The sequence below is a fragment of the Gossypium raimondii genome, chromosome 4 (genome assembly GCF_025698545.1).
Source record: "Gossypium raimondii isolate GPD5lz chromosome 4, ASM2569854v1, whole genome shotgun sequence".
NCBI lineage: Eukaryota > Viridiplantae > Streptophyta > Magnoliopsida > Malvales > Malvaceae > Gossypium > Gossypium raimondii.
Window position 1 is genome coordinate 20,135,971 of NC_068568.1, and position 22,441 is coordinate 20,158,411.

Below are 22,441 nucleotides of genomic sequence, written 5' to 3' on the forward strand. Positions count from 1 at the left end.
AAAATATAATATTTTGGAATTTTTTAAAATTTTTATAATAATTTAGTAAAAACCCTGAAACCCGCTAATTATTTTGAACTTTTATAATATTTTAAAAATTTTACCTACTTTTTTCATTTCTTTAAATTATTTACTCACATCGTGTATAAAATAAAATAATATATATAAACTGTGATTCAAACTATCACATAAATATCTACTAAAATTTCTAACTACATCATTAAATGTAATGGAATTCTTTTCCAATTTGATAAAAAAGAAAATTGAGTACAGGCCTAGTGCTGATTCAAAAAACAACAGCGTTTTTCGTATTTCAATATGATTATGGGTTGGACTTGGGAAACGCCTTTGAGTGCCAGTTATGCCAACCCATACGGAAAATCTTTTTTTTAAACTTAATAAAAGAATTAGGTAGTTAAAGATTGTAAGGGTGGCGATTGCGGTGAGATAAAATTAGATATTTAGAGATTCAACTTCTACAAAAAGTAAAGAAATAGTGCATTTTATTTTGCATATATTTGTGTTTGTGTATACACTCTGAATTCGTTTTTATATGTATATGTCTAAAGTGTAATTAATTAATTAAATTTTTTACATGTTACTTGGTCATATATCCATGTATTTGTGTTACATTATCGTATCTACCAATTATTCCACGGAATATTGGCAGAAATATTGAATTGTCATTTGTTCAATTCTTCAGCATTAATTGGCATGAATCGACTCTAAAAATTCGATTGCAGCATCAGGTTTGTATGAATCCCGGACAATAGATTAAAAAAATATTAGAATCTAAGGCAGCCGAGAAAATTTACGCAAAAACCAATTTCAATCGAAGAGACTGAAGCCCATATCCTGCATCAAAATTGAGATAAGTTAGATGCGAATATATTGCAACAAATAAGGGAAAACAATATGGGTTGGAGTTACTACATCGTCCGAGGATTCCGCTTTCTCCTCCACTTTCTCTTCTTTCTTAGCCTCAGCTGCAGCTGGAGTGGCGGCAGCAGCAGCACCTGCCCCAGGTGCGGCGGCTACTACGCCAACACCTCCACCACAGGGAACTGAGGCAAGCTTTTCCCTCCCAGATGCAATAAGTTCCGTCACATCTTTTCCCTTCATCTCATACAATAGAAGTTGAATCTTGTCATCATCAGCTTCAGCTCCAACTGTTTACATATATATATATATATATATATATATGAACAAGATTTACAACTTACAAACTAATGCATTACCAAGTGCAGATACTGAAAACAGATAAAAGGAAATAAAAGCAAGAAAAAAGGTAAAGGTTTGGGTTAAAGGTACCGGAAGCAAGGATTTTTTTAATATCAGCAGCTGATGGGTTGGTTTTGCTTCCCGGTACAGCTAACAAATATGCAGCAACAACCTTCATTATCCTCTTCTCTTTTCTTCTTCACTGCAAACTGAGACAAACAAAATTTTAACCAAAACACCCAAAAGAGAAGACAACTTCAAGTTGAGAAAGGGAAGAAAGAGTGGGAAAGAGGAGACACCAACGAGTGTATAGAATCAATCACCGGCGTTGATGGAAGGAGCATTGAATGCAAATAGAAAAATGACAACAGGTGAATGGCAGCTTTTTTTGGTATGCAAAACTAGGATTTTTACTTATTTTTCATGCAATTTCTGTATAACTGTATGTAAATTTTATTTTCTATAAATGGTTAAAGAAAAATAGCACTTGCGTCAAGCCCACAAAATTTTCCTATGTTTAAGGAACAACCTCCACCTAGCATTAGGTTACGACTCGGTCACACTTTAGCCAGAATCTGAAGTTGGCTGCTTCTTTTCAAGGTAAAATTACAATTTGCAATTACCAACAATAATTAAAATTAATCAATATAATGCCAATTGAATCTTAGTTTGATTGGTGTAGACATTGTTGCCAATGCAGGAGAAAAAATGTATACTCGAGAAAGTAGTCCGTCCAAATCGACAAGATTAGGCCAAGAGATTGGATGATGCTTTGCAGGCCTATCGAACAGCTTACATACACTACAGCAGAACAGGTTTTTAGTGGCGTTTTTTTAGGTCTTTAGCGGCGCTTTTTAACGCCACTAACTCCATTTCCGGCGCTTCTACAAGCGCCACAAAAAATGCCGCTAACGACAACGTCGCTAACTATTGCGGCGCTTACATAAAGAAACGCCGCTAAAGATCATGTTCTTTAGCGGCGCTTAGAAAAAAACGCCGCTGAAGATCATGTTCTTTAGCGGCGCTTAAAAAAAACGCCGCTAAAGATAATATTCTTTAGCGGTGCTTAGAAAAAAAACGCCCCTAAAGATCATGTTCTTTAGCGGCGCTTAAAAAAAACGCCCCTAAAGATCATGTTCTTTAGCGGCGCTTAGAAAAAAATACCGCTAAAACTCATGTTCTTTAGCGGCGCTTTGGAAGAAAACGCCTCTAAAAGTAATGTTCTATAGCGGCGCTTCTTCAAAAACGCCGCTAAAAGTAGTGTTCTTTAGTGGCGCTTATTTCACAAACGCCACTGTTTTGATATGACTTTTAGCGGCGCTTTTTTAAAAAACGCCACTAATTTTGGGATTTTTTTAAAATTAAATTTTTTATTTTTTTCAGCCTTCCTGCAACAGCAAATCAAAAGCAACCAAATCTAAACTAACCAAAAACAATAAATTTATATAATATTTCAAATTAAATGACTAAAATAATATTAATTGATAAATAAAAGTTAATTCATACTTTTCTTTACAAAAGCATTAAAAGTATTTATGCAATATACACTATGACGGCGGAAGTTGCGACTGCTGAAACATCTTCATCATAATCTGAAGCTACTGTTGAAGTTCGTCGTACTTTTTGCTCTGCTCTGCTTCTCTCGATGCCGCATCTTTTTGAAGTCGTAGCTGTAGTTCTTCATATTTCTTTTGAACCTCTACTTCTATTGCTGCTTCTCTCGCTACTTCTCTCGCTGCGGCCTCTGCTTCTCTCGTTGTAGCCTCTGCTTCCCTCGCTGCCGCCTCTGCTTTAAGTTGCTGCTGAAGTTCTTCATATTTCCTTTGAACCTCAAATGTGGTCGCTTGCATCTGAGCCATCTGGTCTTTTAACCTCTGAACTTCAGCTTGAGATTGATTCCCCGAAGCTATGTATTGGTGCGAGCTGGATCCAAAATATTAGGTTGGGCTGATAAAAGATCCTTGAAATTGAACCCGAACCATACTTTTCAGGACCCAAAACTTCAGTAATAATCCGGTTATCAATGTCTTCAAGATGAACAGAACTATCACTAGAAGCAATCGCCAGACTCGCTTTTTTTTTCCTTTAGTTTTCCTAATAAATAAATCACATAGTTAGGAACGCAATATATAGTAAAAAAAACAAATGCAATATAACAATAGTCGCATTACATGCACTGAATTAAACCATTAGATAAAAACACTATAAATAACTAAAACAAGTGAAATGGTATTAAGTAAACGTATCATAATTTCACCGGCTTCAGGAGTCATAGCAGATCCATCTTTCTTCTTATGTGTAATTTCAAAAAGTTGTAGGCGTCCAACTTTTTGACCGGATGACCGTTCCTATAATATAGTAGTAAAAATATTATTTAATAGAAAGTTATACATATTTGAGAATATTAAAAAAATTTAAAATACCTCCGCCTCAGCTACACATGCAAAACTTCTCGACCCGGCTGTGTGAGTGAATTTTTGTTGCTGCCGGCTGCTTTTTCCAACTCGTTCACGATCCTACGTTATAAAATTTTTAGTACGTAAATAGTAAATACTATAAACCAAAATAATTACAATAGTTTGAAGTACGTCAGACCTCGCCTTTCTGAGAATGCCAAAATCTAACCGCATCTTCCCATTGGTACCTCAACATACCCGGCGGGACATTTTGCAATTTCTCATCGAGGGTGGTTTTTGTCTTATAATAATTTTTCTTCAAAGTACTTTTATTGTCTCTCCATCTTTTTCCCAATGCCTTCTTTACATAAGCATCGGAGACCTCTAAAGCAAACCTCGCCTACAAAAAACACAAGTTAATAAAGTAAATATAAATGAAACTATTTCCCATAATTGGTTATGACATTAACATTTTGTTACCTTAATATTATCGAGGGCTTGGTTTTTGTTGCTATCGGGCATTTGACGCCATGACTCGTAGTTGATAGGCAACATATTCGGATTTCGTGCTAAAATGCCCATGTATCCTGCTAAAAGTCGAGCTTCTAATCCAACAGGCTGACCAAAACTGTTTCTGCATACCTTGACACGCTCGACTGGATCTAACTCGTATAACTCTCTAAGTATCGTACGTCCTCGACCTCTACGCGTCCCACCATTTTCAGCTACAAATGGTATATTATAATATAAGAATTTGAAAAAGAAATCAATTATAAGTCAACACGCATGGAATTAATGTAAGTTACTTTGAACTTCAGAGGATCCTCGTGTAATCGAACATTCAAGATCCAATTGTCATCTGTTGTTCAAGATTATTTGTTTCATCGATTTTGGATCATTTTGAACAATGCTTTCCCTTATAATTTTTCTTCTAGGCATTTTATTTGCAATACACATAAAATGTAATTAAACTTAATAACTAATTACAACAATAACAGCACATATAAAATAGTTGAGTTATATAATAAGACCAAGATTTAATACTAATGTAAGTTACATATAATTAAACAATCGTAAAATCTTACTACATCATTATTCGTAAATATCTTCATCGTATCCGACGAACCCATTGAAATTGTGCACTAGTACTAGGGATATTATCGTTTAAGTTTTGTTCTGGAAATGGCAAAGTTTCTGATCTGTCATCGATGTTATCTCTACTTCCACTGCCCATGTCAAACAAGTCTCTAGGGATGTTACGGAGTACAACGTACCAACCCTCATCATTGGATCTTTTGAGTAAAAACTTGTTTGACTTGACTTGAGAATACATACGGCTCATCTATCGCTTGTTGTCTGTGTGAATCAATCGGTCAAAGTTCACCATTGTAAAACCAAATTGATCTTGCTTGATTCCACATTTGTATTAACATCGCCCAATCACCAAATAAGACAACTTTCCATTTGCCGTAGTAATCCAACTCAATTATGTCAAGAAGTCGTCCAAATATTCCACATTTCCTCGACAGATTATTGTCCCTAGCGCTAGCATAACTTGTAATTGCAGAATTAACAACTATTCCACAATTTTGCGTTCTCCTCAACCTCTCGCGATATTTTGTATGAAATCTGAATCCGTTGATGAGGAACGCACTATATCTTTTAACCACTCGATTTGGACCATGGGAGAGCCATTTAACTTTGTCGTTTACGCTCTTCCCATTCCAAACCTATTGAATGGAAAGTAAACTAAGTAATTAAAAATGTTATGAGAAAGCATTATAATTTGTAACCAAAAGCTCCAACCACATACCGTTTGGCTTAACCATTCATAAAAAGATTCTGTAAACAAACTTATTGATATCTCGATGTTGTGTTCTTCGGGAGCGCGCACGAGATCTCAATATTTGTTTGTACTCACTATGTTAAAAAAATGTGATCTTTGTTAGAAGATAAACAATTTTTAGTTTGATAAATATTTATAAAATTTGTAGAACTTACTTTCGTAAAGGTTCCAATGATTCGTGGTGAAACAGAACATATCGATGTGCTTGTACCCACGATAAATTATCTAATTCCGTAATTTCAACTTTGCCGATTGGTTGTCCAAAACTTTGGAACAAATAAGTATCGGCTAAGTCATAGTCCGTGAGTCCAGCATTCTTATTTGGTCTGCTCAACCTTGTTTCGACATCTTCCAAATATCTCTGAGCAGAAGGTCATACATTCCTCTGCCAAGTAGCCTTCAGCAATCGATCCTTCTGGATATCACTTGTTGCGGCAGTAAGACTTTAATTTGGATAGGAACCTAAACACAATATACAACATTATCAAAAGTTGTAACTAAAGGCATTGAGGTGAATGAAGGAAAATTTTAAAAATAATTCTTTAAGACCTTTCTATGGGATACATCCATCGATAGGAAACGGGTCTGCCAAGAATTGCTTCGTACGGGAGATGAATTATCAAGTGAACCATAATGGTGAAGAAGGAAGGTGGGAAGATTTTCTCCATGTTGCATAAAGTCAAAGCGGCTCGATCCTGTACCTTCTGAAGTTATTGAACATCCAAAACTTTGCCACAAATGGCTTTCATTATGTTGGATAGTTCAATGATACAAGACGTCACCTTCTTGGACATACAACATCGTAGAGCAATTGGCATTAAATTTTGCATCAAGATGTGATAGTCATGTGATTTTAGCGAATATAATCTTCGATCTTTAACACTAACACATCGAGATATATTTGATGCATACACATCCGGAACCTTTATATCCTTCAACACCATGAAAAACAATTCTTTCTCCGTCTTGGACATTGAGAAAATAGAAGGCGACAACCGATATTTCCCATTTGGAAGTGGATTAGGATGAAGATCAGGCCGAATTCCCATTTGAACTAAATCAAGTCGACTCTGAAGATTGTCTTTTGATTTTCCATCGACGTTCAAAATTGTACTCACAATGTTCTCGCAGACATTTTTCTCAATGTGCATAACATCAAGATTGTGTCGTAAAAGGTGATGCTCCCAATAAGGCAACTCAAAAAAAATACTTCTTTTTTCCACAAGTCCGCCTCATTAGGATCGTCCTCTTCGCTTGAGCTTTCATCGGCTTCATCATTTGATCTTCTGCTTTCTCTGCGTGTTTGGCGGTTGATTCATCTTCCCATAAATGAAATTCACATCTTCCAACATGAACAAGATTTGAGCCACCGGTCGGAAGGAGCTTCTCGAACTCTTGGCCGTCAAATATGAACTCAAATCTAAATCTATGATTTTCGGTAACCACCGACGATGCCCCATGTAATGTAACTTCTTCCCATTGTACAACCATTGCGAGCATGTTTGTGTAGCACAACAAGGACACGCATAACGACCCTTAGTACTCCAACCGGATAAATTGGCATAAGCGGGAAAGTCATTTATGGTCCACATCAAAGCTGCACGTAAATTAAAGTTCTCCTTTCTCAGCACATCGTATGTCTCGACACCAGCCCATAATTGTTTTAACTCTTCAATAAGTGGCTATAAATAAATGTCGATATCATTCCCGGGCCCTTTCTCTCCAGGGATAATCATAGATAAGATAAGGGAAGATTGCTTCATGCAAATCCACGGAGGCAGATTGTAAGGAACAAGCACTACTGGCCAAGTATTGTAAGCAGTGCTCATGATCTTTTATCATTTTCTTCATATCCTTGCATGACTGAGGGATTTTTGCAAACGGGAACATCTCTCTCAAAAACTCTAATAGCATTGTCAACGAGTTTCCGGTCCACCCTCCCAAACATTTTAACTGAAAAAGACGAACACAGAAGGCCATTTTTGAAAATTTTGATCCTTCATACAGTTCTTTGTTCATGTCATTAAGTAGAGCGTAGAACTTCGCCGCTTCTCCATTTGGCTCTTCATGAGGTACACTACTTCCCGGTTCGGTAAAAGCAGTTCCACCAATATTACAATCATTAGATCGAATAAAATCCCCTGGGAACGATTGCACACCATGATTGTGCATATTAAATGCATCCCGCAACATACCTTCCATGTCATCTCCTCTATCAGACTGATGGTAAGCAGTACCAGGATAAGATACCTCCATCGTTGAAGAGGAAGTACTTCTAGGGCATTCTCCATGAAAAAGCCATTGCTTATAACCCTTAACAAACCCATCAACAATTAGATGCTCGTATACAACCTCACGATAATGCCTGTTTATGTTGACACACTTCTTACATGGGCAAAGAATCATGTTCTCTTGGCTTGCATATTGAAATGCAAAATTTAGAAAACTCTGCACCCCATTTCGATAACCGTTGCTAACCCTTGACAAATTCATCCAAGACCGGTCCATTTCTTAATTCTTGAAGTCTGACGTTGACGTAAATTTGCACGGGTTAGTCAAAACGCCAGTTATAACTATAAATGAGTTATGTAAGTTATGTACTAAGTTATGTATTAAACAATAATGTAAGTTAGGAAGGTTATGTATTATGTAAGTTATGTAAGTTATGTAAGTTATTTAATTTATGTAAGTTATGTAAGATATGTAAGATATGTAAGTTATTTAATTTATGTAAGTTATGTAAGTTATGTAAGTTTATATAAAAAAATTATAAGTTATGTATTATGTAAGTTTATATTAAAAAATTATAAGTTATGTATTATGTAAATTTACATATATGTAAACTTGCTTAAATTTTAGAAAGTAATAATTTTAAGTAACATACTTAAATTTTACATATAAGTAAACTTACTTAAATTTTACATATAAGTAAATTTGCTTAAATTTTAGTAAGTAATAATTTTAAGTAACATACTTAAATTTTACATATAAGTAAACTTACTTAAATTTTAGTAAGTAATGTATTTAAGTAACATACTTAAATTTTACATATAAGTAAACTTACTTATGTAAGTTATGTAAGTAATGTATTTAAGTAACATATTTGAGTAATAAATTTAATATATATATTAGTAATAAGTTAAATGAAATTGTAAAAATATATTAAAAATATAATAAATTTGAGTTTTAACTTTAATTTATGTATGTTATGTGAATTTTAACTTCAAAACAAATAAAAATAACTTTGAATTAACTTATATATGTTATGTTAGTTTTAACTAAATTTTTGTAAGTTATCTAAAATTAAACTTAAAAAAAATTTGAAAGTTTGAAATTTTTTCCATGATTCAAATTAAATAAAACAAAACAAAACAAAGTAAATTTCCGTGATTAAAATAGCAACTAAAGGAAAAACCAAAATTTTGGAGGAAAACATATAAATATTTGCAAACTATATACAAGCTTTTAACCAAATGTTTATATTATTTAGACATAAATAACCTTCATTTTCAAATAATTTAGTTGCGATATGGAATAATATGTATACAACAAATAAGCATATTTGATATCAATGAAACTTAGATGTGAAAAGAAAGTGGATTAATTTGTTTTTAATGTAACGATAGTTAAGAAATTTGAATAATTTTAAAATAAACAAATTTAATCCAATTCCCAAGACAATTTATTAAATTGCTTCTATTTTGCTCAACATATATAGCATTCGTTGATGGATGATAAAAGAAAACATAAGTCAAAAAAGTACGTGGCAAATGTAAAATAAGTAAAATGAAACATAAGCTAAAGGAAAACATCCAAAACCAATTACATATATACAAAACAAGAGCCCCAAAAGAAACATTTTTCCCTAAACATCATGATAAAACTATTACTGATTTAAGTTATGAACTAAAACATACCTTAATATTTCACTCAACTTTGTCTACTTCACTCTCACCAGCAAATAGAGACTGTAGTGAGAATTATTTATTTTGTTAACTGATTTGGGAGAATGCATATAAATAAGGGAAAAACTGTAAAATTTTAACATGTACCTGCCCAAACAATAGTTCAGCCAAAACACAGGCAGCAAACCAGATGTCAATGGTCGATATGTATTAAGTTGCACCAAATATTAATTTCGCCTACAATAGATGAACCATGATCGGTTAAACAAATATTTTTCATTTTAGCTATCAAATATGTAAAAGTTTATCGATATCACAACCAAATATTACTTGGAAACATTAAATGGCAGCTTAAAACTTTACCAATTTTAAAAAATTCAAATACTTAGAAAATATTGGGTTCCATCCATCGCAGATTTCACGCTTGCAAATTAAACAATCATATTATATACACTACATGATGAATTGCTACTTTAACAAGATCCTCCCTGTATGTATCATATAATCTACAAGATTCTTACACTTTCATATTTTACCATTCCTATTGGTAGAGATATTGCTTTATAACTAAAATTTATTATTGCAAACATTATTACATTTTCATTTTACCATCTACAAATTTAAAAAATTATTACGTAAACATATCTAAATTTGTATTATAATATTTAGGTAGATGATAAATTGAAATTGAGCAGAATGGTTATTGGATTAGATATTGATATTTATTAATAAAATTTAATATTTAAATAAACTTGTTATTATTGTTATTACTTGAAATACATTATATAGTACTATAAAAAAATGTTTAAAAACTATTTCCTCAACGTTAAATTAAAAAATATAAAAAAGATATTAAAAATTTATTTTGCAATTTAACATGCGGGACGAGAACTGAACCAAACAATGGATTGGCAATCACCATTTTCATGTCTACTGTATAAACAATGGATTGACTTCAACTCAACCAAACAAGTATTAAATCACTGACAGTCACCGGACCAAATAAGTGGGTTCAAAACAGTAGCTTTATACCTTGGAAAGTGTATCGGCCAAAACTGAAGATGGAGTCCGAAAAGCTTCTGGGAAAGTTGAAGCTTCAAATCGTCGGTAGCTGAAAGAAAGGAGCCGCTTTAGCCTTCACTGGAAGCCAGACGAGAGGAACGGAAAAAATAAAAATAAAAATAAAAATAGTTAGTTGCTTAAAAGGACAAACTTACCGATGGTTGCGGCACCGGAGACGGACGGAGAATGTGATGCAGCACAGGAGACGGCAGAGTACCTGTGGTCGGGTTTGGGAGTCTGTTAGGGATTAGGGAGATTTTAGGATTTGGGGGGAGAAAGAATTTTGGGGGAAATCTGGGGGAGAAAGAATTTTGGGATAATAGATGAAAAAAAACGATCGGGTTCCAATTTTGGTCAGAATGATGGAAAAAAACGACGCCGTTTTCATCTAAAAAATTAACCATTTGCGGCGTTTATATTAAGCGCCACTAACTATAAGTCGAAACGCAGTCGTTTCATCAACAAATAGCGCACACCTGTGGCGTTTTTGAATAAACGCCACTAATAATACAGTGAAACGGCCTCGTATCGATAAATGTTAAAACATTTTTGCGGCGTTTTAATTAAAGCGCCACTAACTATAAATCAAAACGCAGTCGCTTCATCAATACTTACCTCAAACTCGTGGGGTTAAAAAAAATCGCCACTAATAACATTTAAAAAACGGCAGCGTTTTTATAAATGTTAGAATAATGTTGCGGCGTTTTAAGCAAAGCGCCACTAAATATAAGATCAAACGATGTCATTTCCCTAACATTTAACTCAAGCTTGTGGCGTTTCCAAACAAACGCCACTAATACCATTGACAAAACTACAACATTTCGATAAACATAAATACAATTTTGCGGCGCTTCATGTAAAGCGCCACTAAATATAAGATCAAACGATGTCGTTTCCCCAACATTTAACTCAAGCTTGTGGCGTTTCCAAACAAACGCCACTAATACCATTGACAAAACGACAACATTTCGATAAACATAAATACAATTTTGCGGCGTTTCATGTAAAGAGCCACTAAATATAAGATCAAACGATGTCGTTTCCCCAACATTTAACTCAAGCTTGTGGTGTTTCCAAACAAACGCCACTAAAATAAAACATATAAAACGTAACGTTTTGTAGTATCAGGCACAAATTTTGCGGCGCGTTTTAGAAAACGCCACGAATTTCTAACCTTTTGCGGCGTACGGTTGAAAACGCCACTGAAGACACTGATCAAAACGCAACGTTTTGCCATTTCTGAAACAAAGTTGCGGCGTTTTTATATAAACGCCACGATGAAAACGGAGTAAAACGGCATCGTTTTTCATACTAATCCATATTTGTGGCATTTTTTACTAAAACGCCACTAATGCATAAACACTAAAATAAATTTAATTTCTATCCTTTTTTTATTAACCTTAAACCCTTAGAACCATAAATAGTAAGATATTAACTATAAAAAACTAAACCTTAAACCGTAAACCCGAAATCTAAATAATAAACATTAACCACTGACCTAAAACACTAAACCCTAAACCGTAATATACCCTATAACACCCTAAACTTAATTTAAACCATAAATATATATTATAAGTTACAATTAAAAGTAATTAAAAAGAATCGATATTGCTTGTTTAAACCCTAAAAATAACTTTTCTTTATATTTTTTATCAAAATCCCTAACCCTACTTAAACCCTAATACCAACCTAACCCTTAAACCATAATTAAACACTAAGACTCTGACTATAAAAACTAAATTCCAAACAATAAACTTTAAAACACAAAATATCCCAAACCCAATATAACATACCGGCCTAAACCTTAACCTACAATATATTAATATAGTACTAAACATTAAACCTTAAACCCTAAACCCCTTAAACTATAGCCTTTAAACCCTCTTAAACCCTAAACCCCAAAAATTTTTAATCAATATTAAGTACTGCTTCCATAATTCTTTATAAACATATATGACCTTTTACATTAATATATATCTATATGTGTATATACATGTACATCAATATCCACATGAAATTTTTAGGGGTTTAGGGTTTTAAAGATTATGTTTTTAGAGTTTAAGGGTTTTGAGAAAGCAATATGGCCGGCATCGATTTTAACAGCTTAATGGTAACTTAAATGAAAACTTCTAATTATAATTAATATAAATAAATCAATTAAATAACAAATAGAAAAATAATTATTTTGCGGCGCTTATCAATAAACGCCGCTAAATCACCCAAATACTAAGTAAAACGACCGCGTTGACGCCGCTAAAACCCCGAATACTCAGAGAACAATGTCGCTCGGCTTATATTTATTTGCGGCACTTTCGTAGAAACGCCGCTAAAGTACTGAACATTAGCGGCGCTACCTCAAAAACGCCGCTAGATTACCGAATGCTCAGAAAACGGCGTCGTTGGTCTTAGGTTTGTTTGCGGCGATTTACCAAAAACGCCGCTAAATCCCCGAATGCCCGGAAAACGACGTCGTTCGGCCGAGGTTTTGCGGCGCTTTATAGAAATCGCCGCTAATGCTTTTTCTTCAGCGGCGTTTTCCGTTAAGAGCCGCTAATGATTGATCTGGAGCGGCATTTGTTATTCAAACGCCGCTAAAATCCTGTTTTGGTGTAGTGATAACACCTTTAGGGATGTCTCCCTATCGGTTAGCTTTTGGGGAAGTCTGTCACTTGCCTTTGGAGTTAGAACATAGAGCTTACTGGGCTCTCAAGCAGCTTAATATGGATCTCAAGCTTACTAGAGAGAAACGAATGCTTCAACTCAATGAATTAGATGAACTTCAAATGTTTTCCTATGAAAATGTCAAGTTATGTAAAGAGAGACTGAAAAGATGGCATGACAAATAAATTTGAATCCGCGAGTTTGAAGCAACTCAACAGGTCTTGTTGTTCAATTCCAGATTAAAGTTCTTTCTCGGTAAGTTAAAATCTCGTTGGTCCAGTCCATTCACCATTTGTCAAGTCTTTCCATACGGGGTCATTAAACTACATGATGAAAAGGGAGGTAAGTTTAAAGTCAATGGTCAACGCCTTAAATATTATTGGGGTGATAAAGCTGATTGAAATAAAAATCGCTCACTTTGTTGGATCCCTAAACTTTTTACTTTGATTTCAAATAACCGACCTAGACACTGTTTTCTTGACTATTATATTCAAAGAAATTCTGTCTAGAAGGTTGGATTTTAAGCAAGACCACTTATGACCCTTCCAATTTTTCTTGAAAATTGATTTTTATATAAATTTTTGAGAAAATAGTTTCTAAGTGTTTTAATAAAACATTGATTTTGCTGAATAAGGGGTTAGTTCTGACCCAATTTCTCTGTTATTTAATTTTCACATGTAGTTACATTACTTATTTGTTTTAAATAAATGGTTGTGTTCTTGAAAATATTTTTCAGCAACCAACAAAAATAAAAAAAAATATATAAATACATATTTTATATGTAATTATATATATTGTTTATTATTAAAATTTCGGTAGATTTAGGTTTAATAATATTCAATTTTTTGTACTAAGTAGTATAATTTTTTTTGCAAATAAACATTTAATTACAACACCCTAAACCCTAGCAGTTTTTCATCCCTCTTCTTTTTCCACCGTTGGCCCTATCTCAACCCTCCATTATCGCACATCACACTCCCTTCACCTACTAAAGCCATCGGCCACCTTAGCAAACTTCCTACATCGTTGCACCCCACATCACCACCTCTCCACCACCACAATTTGCACCATTCTCCTAAAGCCCAAAACCACCAGCCACTCTTCTTTAACCCCCAAAAATTATCGCAGAACACCCTTAACCCCTAAAGGAAGCATGCTACCCCTTATCCACCAATACAAGCTATCGCACCTTGAACCCCAAAATTGTTGCAACCCCAACGCACCTAAAGCCGCAACCCTCAACTCCCCAAAGCCACCAACCGTCGCATCAACCATCCCATCACCCAAGTTGCTGTAGATCACCCCACAACCCCAACCCGACACCACCACCTTGCCGCATCCCAAAGTTGCTCTTTTGTGTTTTCGTCTATTACTAACAAAGGTGGTAAGAATTTTGTTTTCCCAAAAAAATTAATTAGATTTAATTTGCTTATCTCTTTTATGCATGAATTGTTAATGCTGAATTATTTACGACTAGATTTTGGGAAATTATTACTTGTTGTCATATTATGTCAAGTTTTAGGTTGTCAACATGTCTTGGAAAAGAACACGATCCACTGTTTGACTTGAAGAATCACAAAACAAGTTTCATTCCGAAGAATCAAAGGCGAGATATGAATCTATTTTCAAGAAACAACAAATGCTTCTGGAAAAAGGATTTAATTTGAGAGAAAGTAATCACACTGACTTCATGGCAAACGTTCGGAAAATAGCTAAAGTATTAAGTTTGGAAGTGTTTTGTAATGAAAGATTGACCCAAATCTTGAGTTAGTTCGAGAATTTTATGCAAACCTAACCTCAACTAATGCAACAGAAGTTTAATGCCTGTCTCACTTAGTACCACAATTTATTTGGAACGGATGGTTTTGTTATACTCAATTATGACAAAAAAAAAGACTATTAACGTGGGAAAAATCATTCTGAAAGAAATTTGAGATTGTGCTACGAGACGTTCTGGTACAGCTTATTTCGCTTCTATGAGAACAATACTATGTTTGAAAGCTCGTATTCGTCTAGTTGCATAGGTGGCAAGGTCTAATCAAGGAACAATTACTAATTGAGACCTTGTCAGAGTAGCAGGAGCTATCTTTCAAAAGCAGCTTGAACCAACTGATGAAGTTAAAAAAGGGGGAAACTCTTGCAAAACCAGAACCAGTACAACTGGTTGAAATTCCCGACTTGGCGGAGCCTACTAATTCGATTCTTGACCGAGAGAGGACTTTATATTTGAGCCATGGACTCCACTGTCGAGGAAGGAACAAAATGACTTGAGCAAGGACAAGAATGATGAAGCAAAAGATGGGTCGGTTACTGAAGGGTCTGTAAATAAATAAAATGGGGATCTTTACTTTTCTTTTTATTTTAAGATATTTTAAGTTTTAATTTCTTTATAGGTTATTTTTATTTTTAATTTTATTTTTATTTCTCGCATAATAAACATTAAGTTGGAATCATTAATAAAATTGAGCAAACTACACTTTATTTGTTAAAATTCTTGAAAAATAAGAAGTGTGGTAATGGACATATATATGTTTAGGATTGGATCTGTTTAGGAAAGACTTGATATTTAAGCTGTCAAATTTGACTCACCTCCCTTTCTTGGGATCCTACCTAGTGTATAGTATCCATTCACTTATTTATTTTCGTTCCTTCTATATTTCATTTTTAACAATGGGGACATTGTTTTTCCTAAGTAAGGGGACTAGAAATTAAAATTTCTTATTTTTATGGGATCGCTAAAATTGCAAAATTTTTCTAAGATTTTTACGAAAATTAATTTTTTTCCATCAAGTTATGATTAAGTAAACTTTGCTCAAAAATTTAATCTTTTATCTAATTATGTTAGCTTTTGTATATAAAAAATTTCATTATTTCAATTAATTTTGTGTTAGTTTAATTTTGACAAAGATGTTTATCTTAATAAATGTGTATAAATCAAACCATGAAATTTTATTCCATTAATAAAAATTAGATATGCATGAAGGTCCAAGCCTTTAGAATTGATTCAATAACTTTCTTGAGGCAAAATTCTTGGAGACATAACAGTTTAAAAATGATTTAGGCAAATTTTTGTTTAGATCGTTTAAGCCTTTCGAGCATACCCTATTACAGTTTATCCCTTAAAATTCACTTTTGAGCCGAATGACCTTTTCTTTTTAGTCCTTACATTAAAACGGACCATCCTTTATTTGAAATTACTCATTTTGATTTTTCTCATCGAACTTTAGGCTTAGCTTATTTTAGGATATTTTCTATCTTTAAGTTTGGGGAAGTTAAAAGGAGTATTGGGGATCTAAAATGCAAAAGGAGATGTTATGCTAAAAAAAAGTGCCCTTATTGTGTGTTAAAAAAAAACTCTATGTTGTTGTGAAAATAGGCAAAATAAGCATATGGTTCCGAAACTGAGAAGCAAGGAATTGGGTAATGAAAGAGATGATTGTGTAGTTTTGAAGGCCTAAGGTAAGCTGAGTTTAAGGGTATTTAGCTTTAAATTGTTATCTCTTTTACCTACCTTAAAACCTAGCCCCATTACAACTTTTCAAAAGGCCTATTGATTTGAATTGCTATGTTTGCTACATTAGTGAAGAGAAATTGTTGAATTCAACATATTAAGGCATCATTTAGACCTAGAGATAATTACTTAGCTTATTTAAGGGAGATAAATTGATTGAAAAATATTAAATACACATTAAATTAGGAGAAGACATTTAGTTCATCTTTTATTAGCTTGTTAATAACTGAAAATAATTGAATGATATATATACTTAAGGTGCATAGTAGCAAAACTTCTATTCTTGGGCATAAATTCATTAAATGCATAACTATGGAATAAATTAATTTTTCAAAGGAATCTCTTAAAATTAAATTCTTTTGTAAGTTAGCATTACTTAGGATGAGCAATGAATTAAGTTTGGGTGTGGAAACTTAAAAATTTATAGACTTTTTTAGCACTTTCTAACTAACAGTTTTTGCAAATTTCGAGCTCTTTTTAGTATATTTTTGTAATTTTACTAAAAAATATCTAAATTGGACAAATTAGAGACAAATTTATATAATTATTTTTATGCTTAACTTACAAAATTTTGCCAATTTTTAGCTGTTTTATGCAACAGAAGAAAAAACTAGTTTTGGAGGCATCTTGAGAAGATCAAATTGCTGAAGCAATCTTTCAAGGCATTTGTCATAAATTTGAATTACATTAACAAATATTGTTTTTTTTATTCTCTCTTCACCTTAATCTTTTTCTTATATTATTTTATACTTTTTGTTGCAACTCGAAGTTCCAACATCTATTCCAATAGCAATCACTACAGCAAATTAAGTTTTTAGTGACATTTTTAGTGGTGTTTGGATTGAAAATGCTGTAAAGGTTGAACTTTTAACGGCGATTGTATTGAAAAATGCCATAAATATATATCATTAGTAGTGCTAACCGAAAAACGCCGCAATAAGTCGTCCTATAGTGGTGTTTGTGGAAATAACACAGTAAATAGTACATATTTAACAGTGTTTTATGCTACGCGCCGCAAAGGTACACCGAATGGGAGCAACGTTGGCAGCGTTTTCCAATAAACGCTGCGAAAGGTAAAGAAAACGTCGCTAAAGGTATAACAACAATAACGGTGTTTTTCCCATAAATGCGACAAAAGGTAAAGTAATAGCAGCATTTTTGCATAAACTCTGAAAAAGGTTAAAAACGATAGCGGCATTTTTCTCACAAATGCCACTAAAGGTAAAGCAATAGCAGCGTTTCGCCTATAAACACCGTGAATATTTTTTAATTTTTATTGAAACGGCGCTGTTTTGGTAGCAAACCCCCCAACCCTTATTCCTTCAAATTGTTTTCCCCAAATCCTTAACTTAGTTTTTTCCCCAAATCCCTAACTTAGTTTTTTCCTTCCCATACGTCTGCTGCTAGTCGTCTACCCGATCATCCATATGCTGCATCACCGTCGACAGTGCATTTTCCATCGATCTCCGTCTCTTTCGTCAATGTTGCTCCGTCCATCGTTGCTTGACAGTCCTCTGCTCATCTGACTCTTGTTTCGAAGCTTGACAGTCTTCTGCTCTGTCCATCGCTGCTCGATCCGTTCGAGTTTCAACAAATCAGGTCAGTTCTTTTAACACCTTTGAATTTTAACTCTATAATTTAATTGAAAAATATTGCAATCTCCATGTATCTTTGGTGTTCTACTATGCTGGACGTCGGTTTAGCAGCTATTTTTCATGTTTTTGGGTCATTGTTTTAGTGTTGTTTGGAGTCGGTTGTGCTGCTGCTTTAGCATTTGTTAGTAGTTGTTTTGTTTGTTATTTTGACGTTAGTGTATACTGTTGTTTTGTTGTATGACTGATTATGTTAGATCTTTGAGGCGAAAACATAACCTGGTTAGTTGGCATTTTATGTGGTGATTTACTTTATAATTTATGTTTGAGATTTGGACTGTGATTTGCTGATTTTATTTTATTTGTTATTTAATCATAATTAGCATTTCCTTTGTGAGAGTTTTTATTTGATTAGCAAAGCTTCCATGAATTTCGGATGAGATTCCCCTCAATTAAACTTGCATTTTCAACCTATAATAAGGATCTTTATTAGTGTTTTTAGCCTGTCTTAGTTTCATATAAAGATTATGTATGTATTTGGGAAAGAGACACAGAGGCAAAGACTTAAAGACAACTCCATTTATTTATTATGTTTTTTATTGAAACAGTGAATTGGATCCCTACAAAAGAAGTATTCGATAGGCTCATTTGAATTGCCTAATCAAACAACTCCATTTAATTTCTTCTTAGCTGCATTTGTAAGTACCTCTTATTACTTGCATGTTTTAATTTAATTGAATTAAAATTTTAAATTGCTTGTTTATTTGATTTAGTTGTGGTAAATTTATTACTTATATGTTTTAATTAGAAATAGAGAATTAGAAAATAACCGAATTAGATACTTGATATATATGATCTATTTTAGTACAAAGACATGATTTAAATCTATTTAGAATACTTAAGTAACTGTAATTTATTGTCAACTCTAGACTTCAAGAACTACGAAATGGAGTACAAATTTTTCTAAATTTTGCATTTCAAATGCAAGCCAAGAGAATATGATTCTTGCATAGTGTGGCAACATCAATTAGCATATTCGTGAAGTTGTCTACGAACATCTAATTGTTGATGGCTTTATTCGATGGTATAGAAAATAGATTTTTTGTGGAGAGAGTACACCTCGTAGAACCTCTTCAACGATTAATCTGGCTTATCCTCATAATGCTCACCATCAGTCCGTTAGAGAAGATGACATGGAAGGTATGTTGCGGGATGCACAGTCATGGTTTGCATTTGTTTTCACCTGAAATTATTGTATCCGATGATTGTGATATTGGTGGAAATGCTTCTACCAAAACGGGAAGAAGTGTGCTGATCAAGAGTCAAATGGAGAAGCAACGAAGTTCTACAAGTTACTTAATGAAATGAATGAAGAACTTTATGAGGGATCAAAATTTTCAAAACTGTCCTTCTACATTCATCTTTTTCACTTAAAATGTTTGAGAGGGTGGACCGGAAACTCTTTTATGCTGCTACTAGAGTTTTTGAGAGATAAGTTTCGTTTGCAAAAATCCCTCATTCATGCAAAGATATGAAGAAACTGATAAAAGATTTAGACATTGGGTACGAAAAAAATTCATAGTTGCCTAAATGGTTGCATGTTGTATTGGGGTGATCGAAAAAACCAACAATCTTATCATGTTTGCGGTAAATCTCGTTGGATGAATAGGAATGCAGAAGATATGAATGAGGATGACAGTGAGGCATAGTCAAGAAAGAAGCCAGTAAAGATTTTACGATATTTTCCAGTAATAATAAGGCTTTAAAGGCTTTTCATGTCGTCAAAGACATCCGAGTCTATGAGGTGACATTATGATGAACGAACCGGTGACGGATTATTAAGGCATCCTACGGATTCTTTAGCTTGGAAATCATTTGACAGGAAATTTCCAAGCTTTGCAAGTGATCCCCGAAATGTGAAGCTTGGGCTAACATATGATGGAGTTAATCCTTTTAAAATCATACGTACTTCGTACAGTACTTGGTCTGTAGTGCTTGTTCCTTACAATTTACCTCCGTAGATTTGCATTAAACAATCTTCTTTTATCTTATCTATGATTATCACTGGAGAGAAAAGTCTCAGGAATGATATTGACATTTATATGCAGCCACTTATTAAAGAGTTGAAATAGTTATGGGCGGGTGTTAAAACATATGATGTGTTGAGAAAGGAGAACTTTTATTTACGTGCAGCTTTGTTGTAGACTATTAATGATTTCACAGCTTATGCCAATTTATCTAGTTGGAGTACCAAAGGACGTTAAGCTTGTCCTTGTTGTGCTACGCAAACATGTTCAAAGTGGTTATATAATGGGAAGAAGTTCTCTTATATGGGGCATCGTCGGTGGTTAGATGGAAATAATAGATTTAGATTTCAGAGGACTCTATTTGATGGACTAAAGAGTTCAGAGAAGCTCATGAGCAGACTATTGGATCTGAAATCTTGTTCATGTTAAAAGATATCAATTTTAGTTATGGGAAGATGAATTAACCATCCAACACGCAAACAAAGAAAAGACCTAGGGAGGCGTATGTTGGCGATGTTGATCGGCAAAGTGATGATGAATCTGATAAAGAGGATGATCCTATTGAGGCGGACTTGTGAAAAAAAAGAAGTATTTTTTTTAGTTGCCTTATTAGGAACATCACATTTTGCGATACAATCTTGATGTCATGCATATTGAAAAAAAATGTTTGCGAGAACAGCATTGGAACAATTCTCAATTTCGATAGAAAATCGAAAGGCAATCTTAAGAGTCGACTTGATCTAGTTGACATGGGAATTCAGAGTGATCTTCATCCCCAATTACTTCTGAATGGAAAATCTTGGTTGCACCTTTTATTTTTGCAATGTCAAAGAAAGAAAAAGAAGTGTTCTATACGGTGTTAAATTATATAAAGGTCCCAAATGCGTATGCATCAAATATATTTCGATGTGTAAGTTTTAAATATCGAAGACTATATTCCCTAAAATCACATGATTATCACATCTTGATGCAAGATTTATTGCCAGTTGCTTTACGCTATTGTATGTCAAAAAGGTGACGTCTTGTATAATTGAACTATCCAATATAATGAAAGCTATTTGTGGCAAAGTTTTGATTGTTGAAGAACTTGATAAAGTACAAGGTTGAGTCGCCTTGACTTTATGCAACTTGGAGAATATCTTTCCACCTTCGTTCTTCACAATTATGGTGTACTAATCTATCTCCCTTATGAAGCAAAACTTGGTGGACTAGTTTTCCATCCGTGGATGTATCTTATAGAGAGGTGCTAATTTATTTATAAAGTTTTCATTCATTCATGAATATAACTTTAATTACAACTTTTGATAATGTTGTATATCATGTTTAGGTTATTATGCAAATTAAAGTCTTATTGTCGTAATAAGCGTTATCCAGAAGGATCAATTGCTGAAGGTTACTTATCAGAGGAGTGTATGACTTTTGGCTCTAGATATTTAGAAGATGTTGAAACAAGATTGAATAGACCAAGTAGAAATGTTGGGCCCACTAATCATAACTTAGCTGAAACTTATCTATTTCTAAGTTATGGAGAACCAATCGGCAAAGTTGAAATTGCACACTTAGATGATAGATCTTGGGTACAAGCACATCAATATGTTCTTTTTCACCATGATTCAATTGAATCGTTACGCAAGTAAGTTTTAGAATTTGATAAATATTCATTTTTTTAATTTTTTATTTTTTAACCAAGTAATCAACTTTTTAACGTAGTGAGTTTAAACAAGTCTTGAGATCTCGTTCACGCTCCCGAAGATTACAACATTGAGAGATTCATAAGTTATTCACAGAATCTTTTCATGAATGGTTAGGGCAGACGGTATGCAATTGAAGCTTTCAGTGACAAATAATAATGTTTTCATATAACATTATAATTAATCAATTTACTTTCAATTCAATAGGTTTGGAAGAAGTTAAATGGCTTTCCCAATGTTCGAATAGAGTAGTAAAAATATATAATGCCTTCCTCATTAATGGATTCATGTTTCATACAAAATCTCGTGAAAGATCGAGGAGGACTCAAAATTGTGGAATTATTGTTAATTCTTCAATTACAAGTTATGCTAGTGCTAGAGATAGTAATCCTGTTGGGGGAAATGCAGAGTATTACGGACTTTTTACGGAAATTATAGAGTTGGATTAGTATGACAAACGAAAGGTTGTCTTATTTCGATGTGATTGGGCTGATGTTAATACTGCTCGCGGAATTAAAAAAGATCAATT

General features: G+C 33.6%; 1 protein-coding gene across 4 annotated transcripts; it reads right to left on the reverse strand.

The window, feature by feature from the left end:
- Nucleotides 1–828: 828 nt before the first annotated feature.
- LOC105767241 (60S acidic ribosomal protein P2B) lies at nucleotides 829–1,399 on the reverse strand. Of its 4 annotated transcripts, XM_052629010.1 has the most exons (4): nucleotides 1,312–1,399; nucleotides 1,044–1,169; nucleotides 934–992; nucleotides 829–855 (listed from the first exon to the last, which is right to left on the reverse strand). In XM_052629010.1, the coding sequence occupies exons 1-4, from the start codon at nucleotides 1,397–1,399 to the stop codon at nucleotides 829–831; spliced, it is 300 nt and encodes a 99-aa protein (XP_052484970.1). The 4 variants fall into 4 exon arrangements, with proteins under 4 accessions (XP_052484970.1, XP_052484969.1, XP_052484968.1 ...); XM_052629009.1 differs by having other exon boundaries at nucleotides 934–1,169; XM_052629008.1 differs by having other exon boundaries at nucleotides 934–1,169; nucleotides 1,252–1,399.
- Between the last annotated feature and the right edge of the window lie 21,042 nt (nucleotides 1,400–22,441).

Bases quoted from the DNA above. Each gene is read 5' to 3' on its own strand.
- LOC105767241 (XM_052629007.1), bottom strand. From the start codon at position 1,399: ATGAAGGTTGTTGCTGCATATTTGTTAGCTGTACCGGGAAGCAAAACC. The intron at 1,170-1,245 runs GCACTTGGTAAT...ATATGTAAACAG, and splicing joins TTTATCTGTTTTCAGTATCT to TTGGAGCTGAAGCTGATGAT. The intron at 856-933 runs GTAGTAACTCCA...ATTTTGATGCAG, and splicing joins AAGCGGAATCCTCGGACGAT to GATATGGGCTTCAGTCTCTT.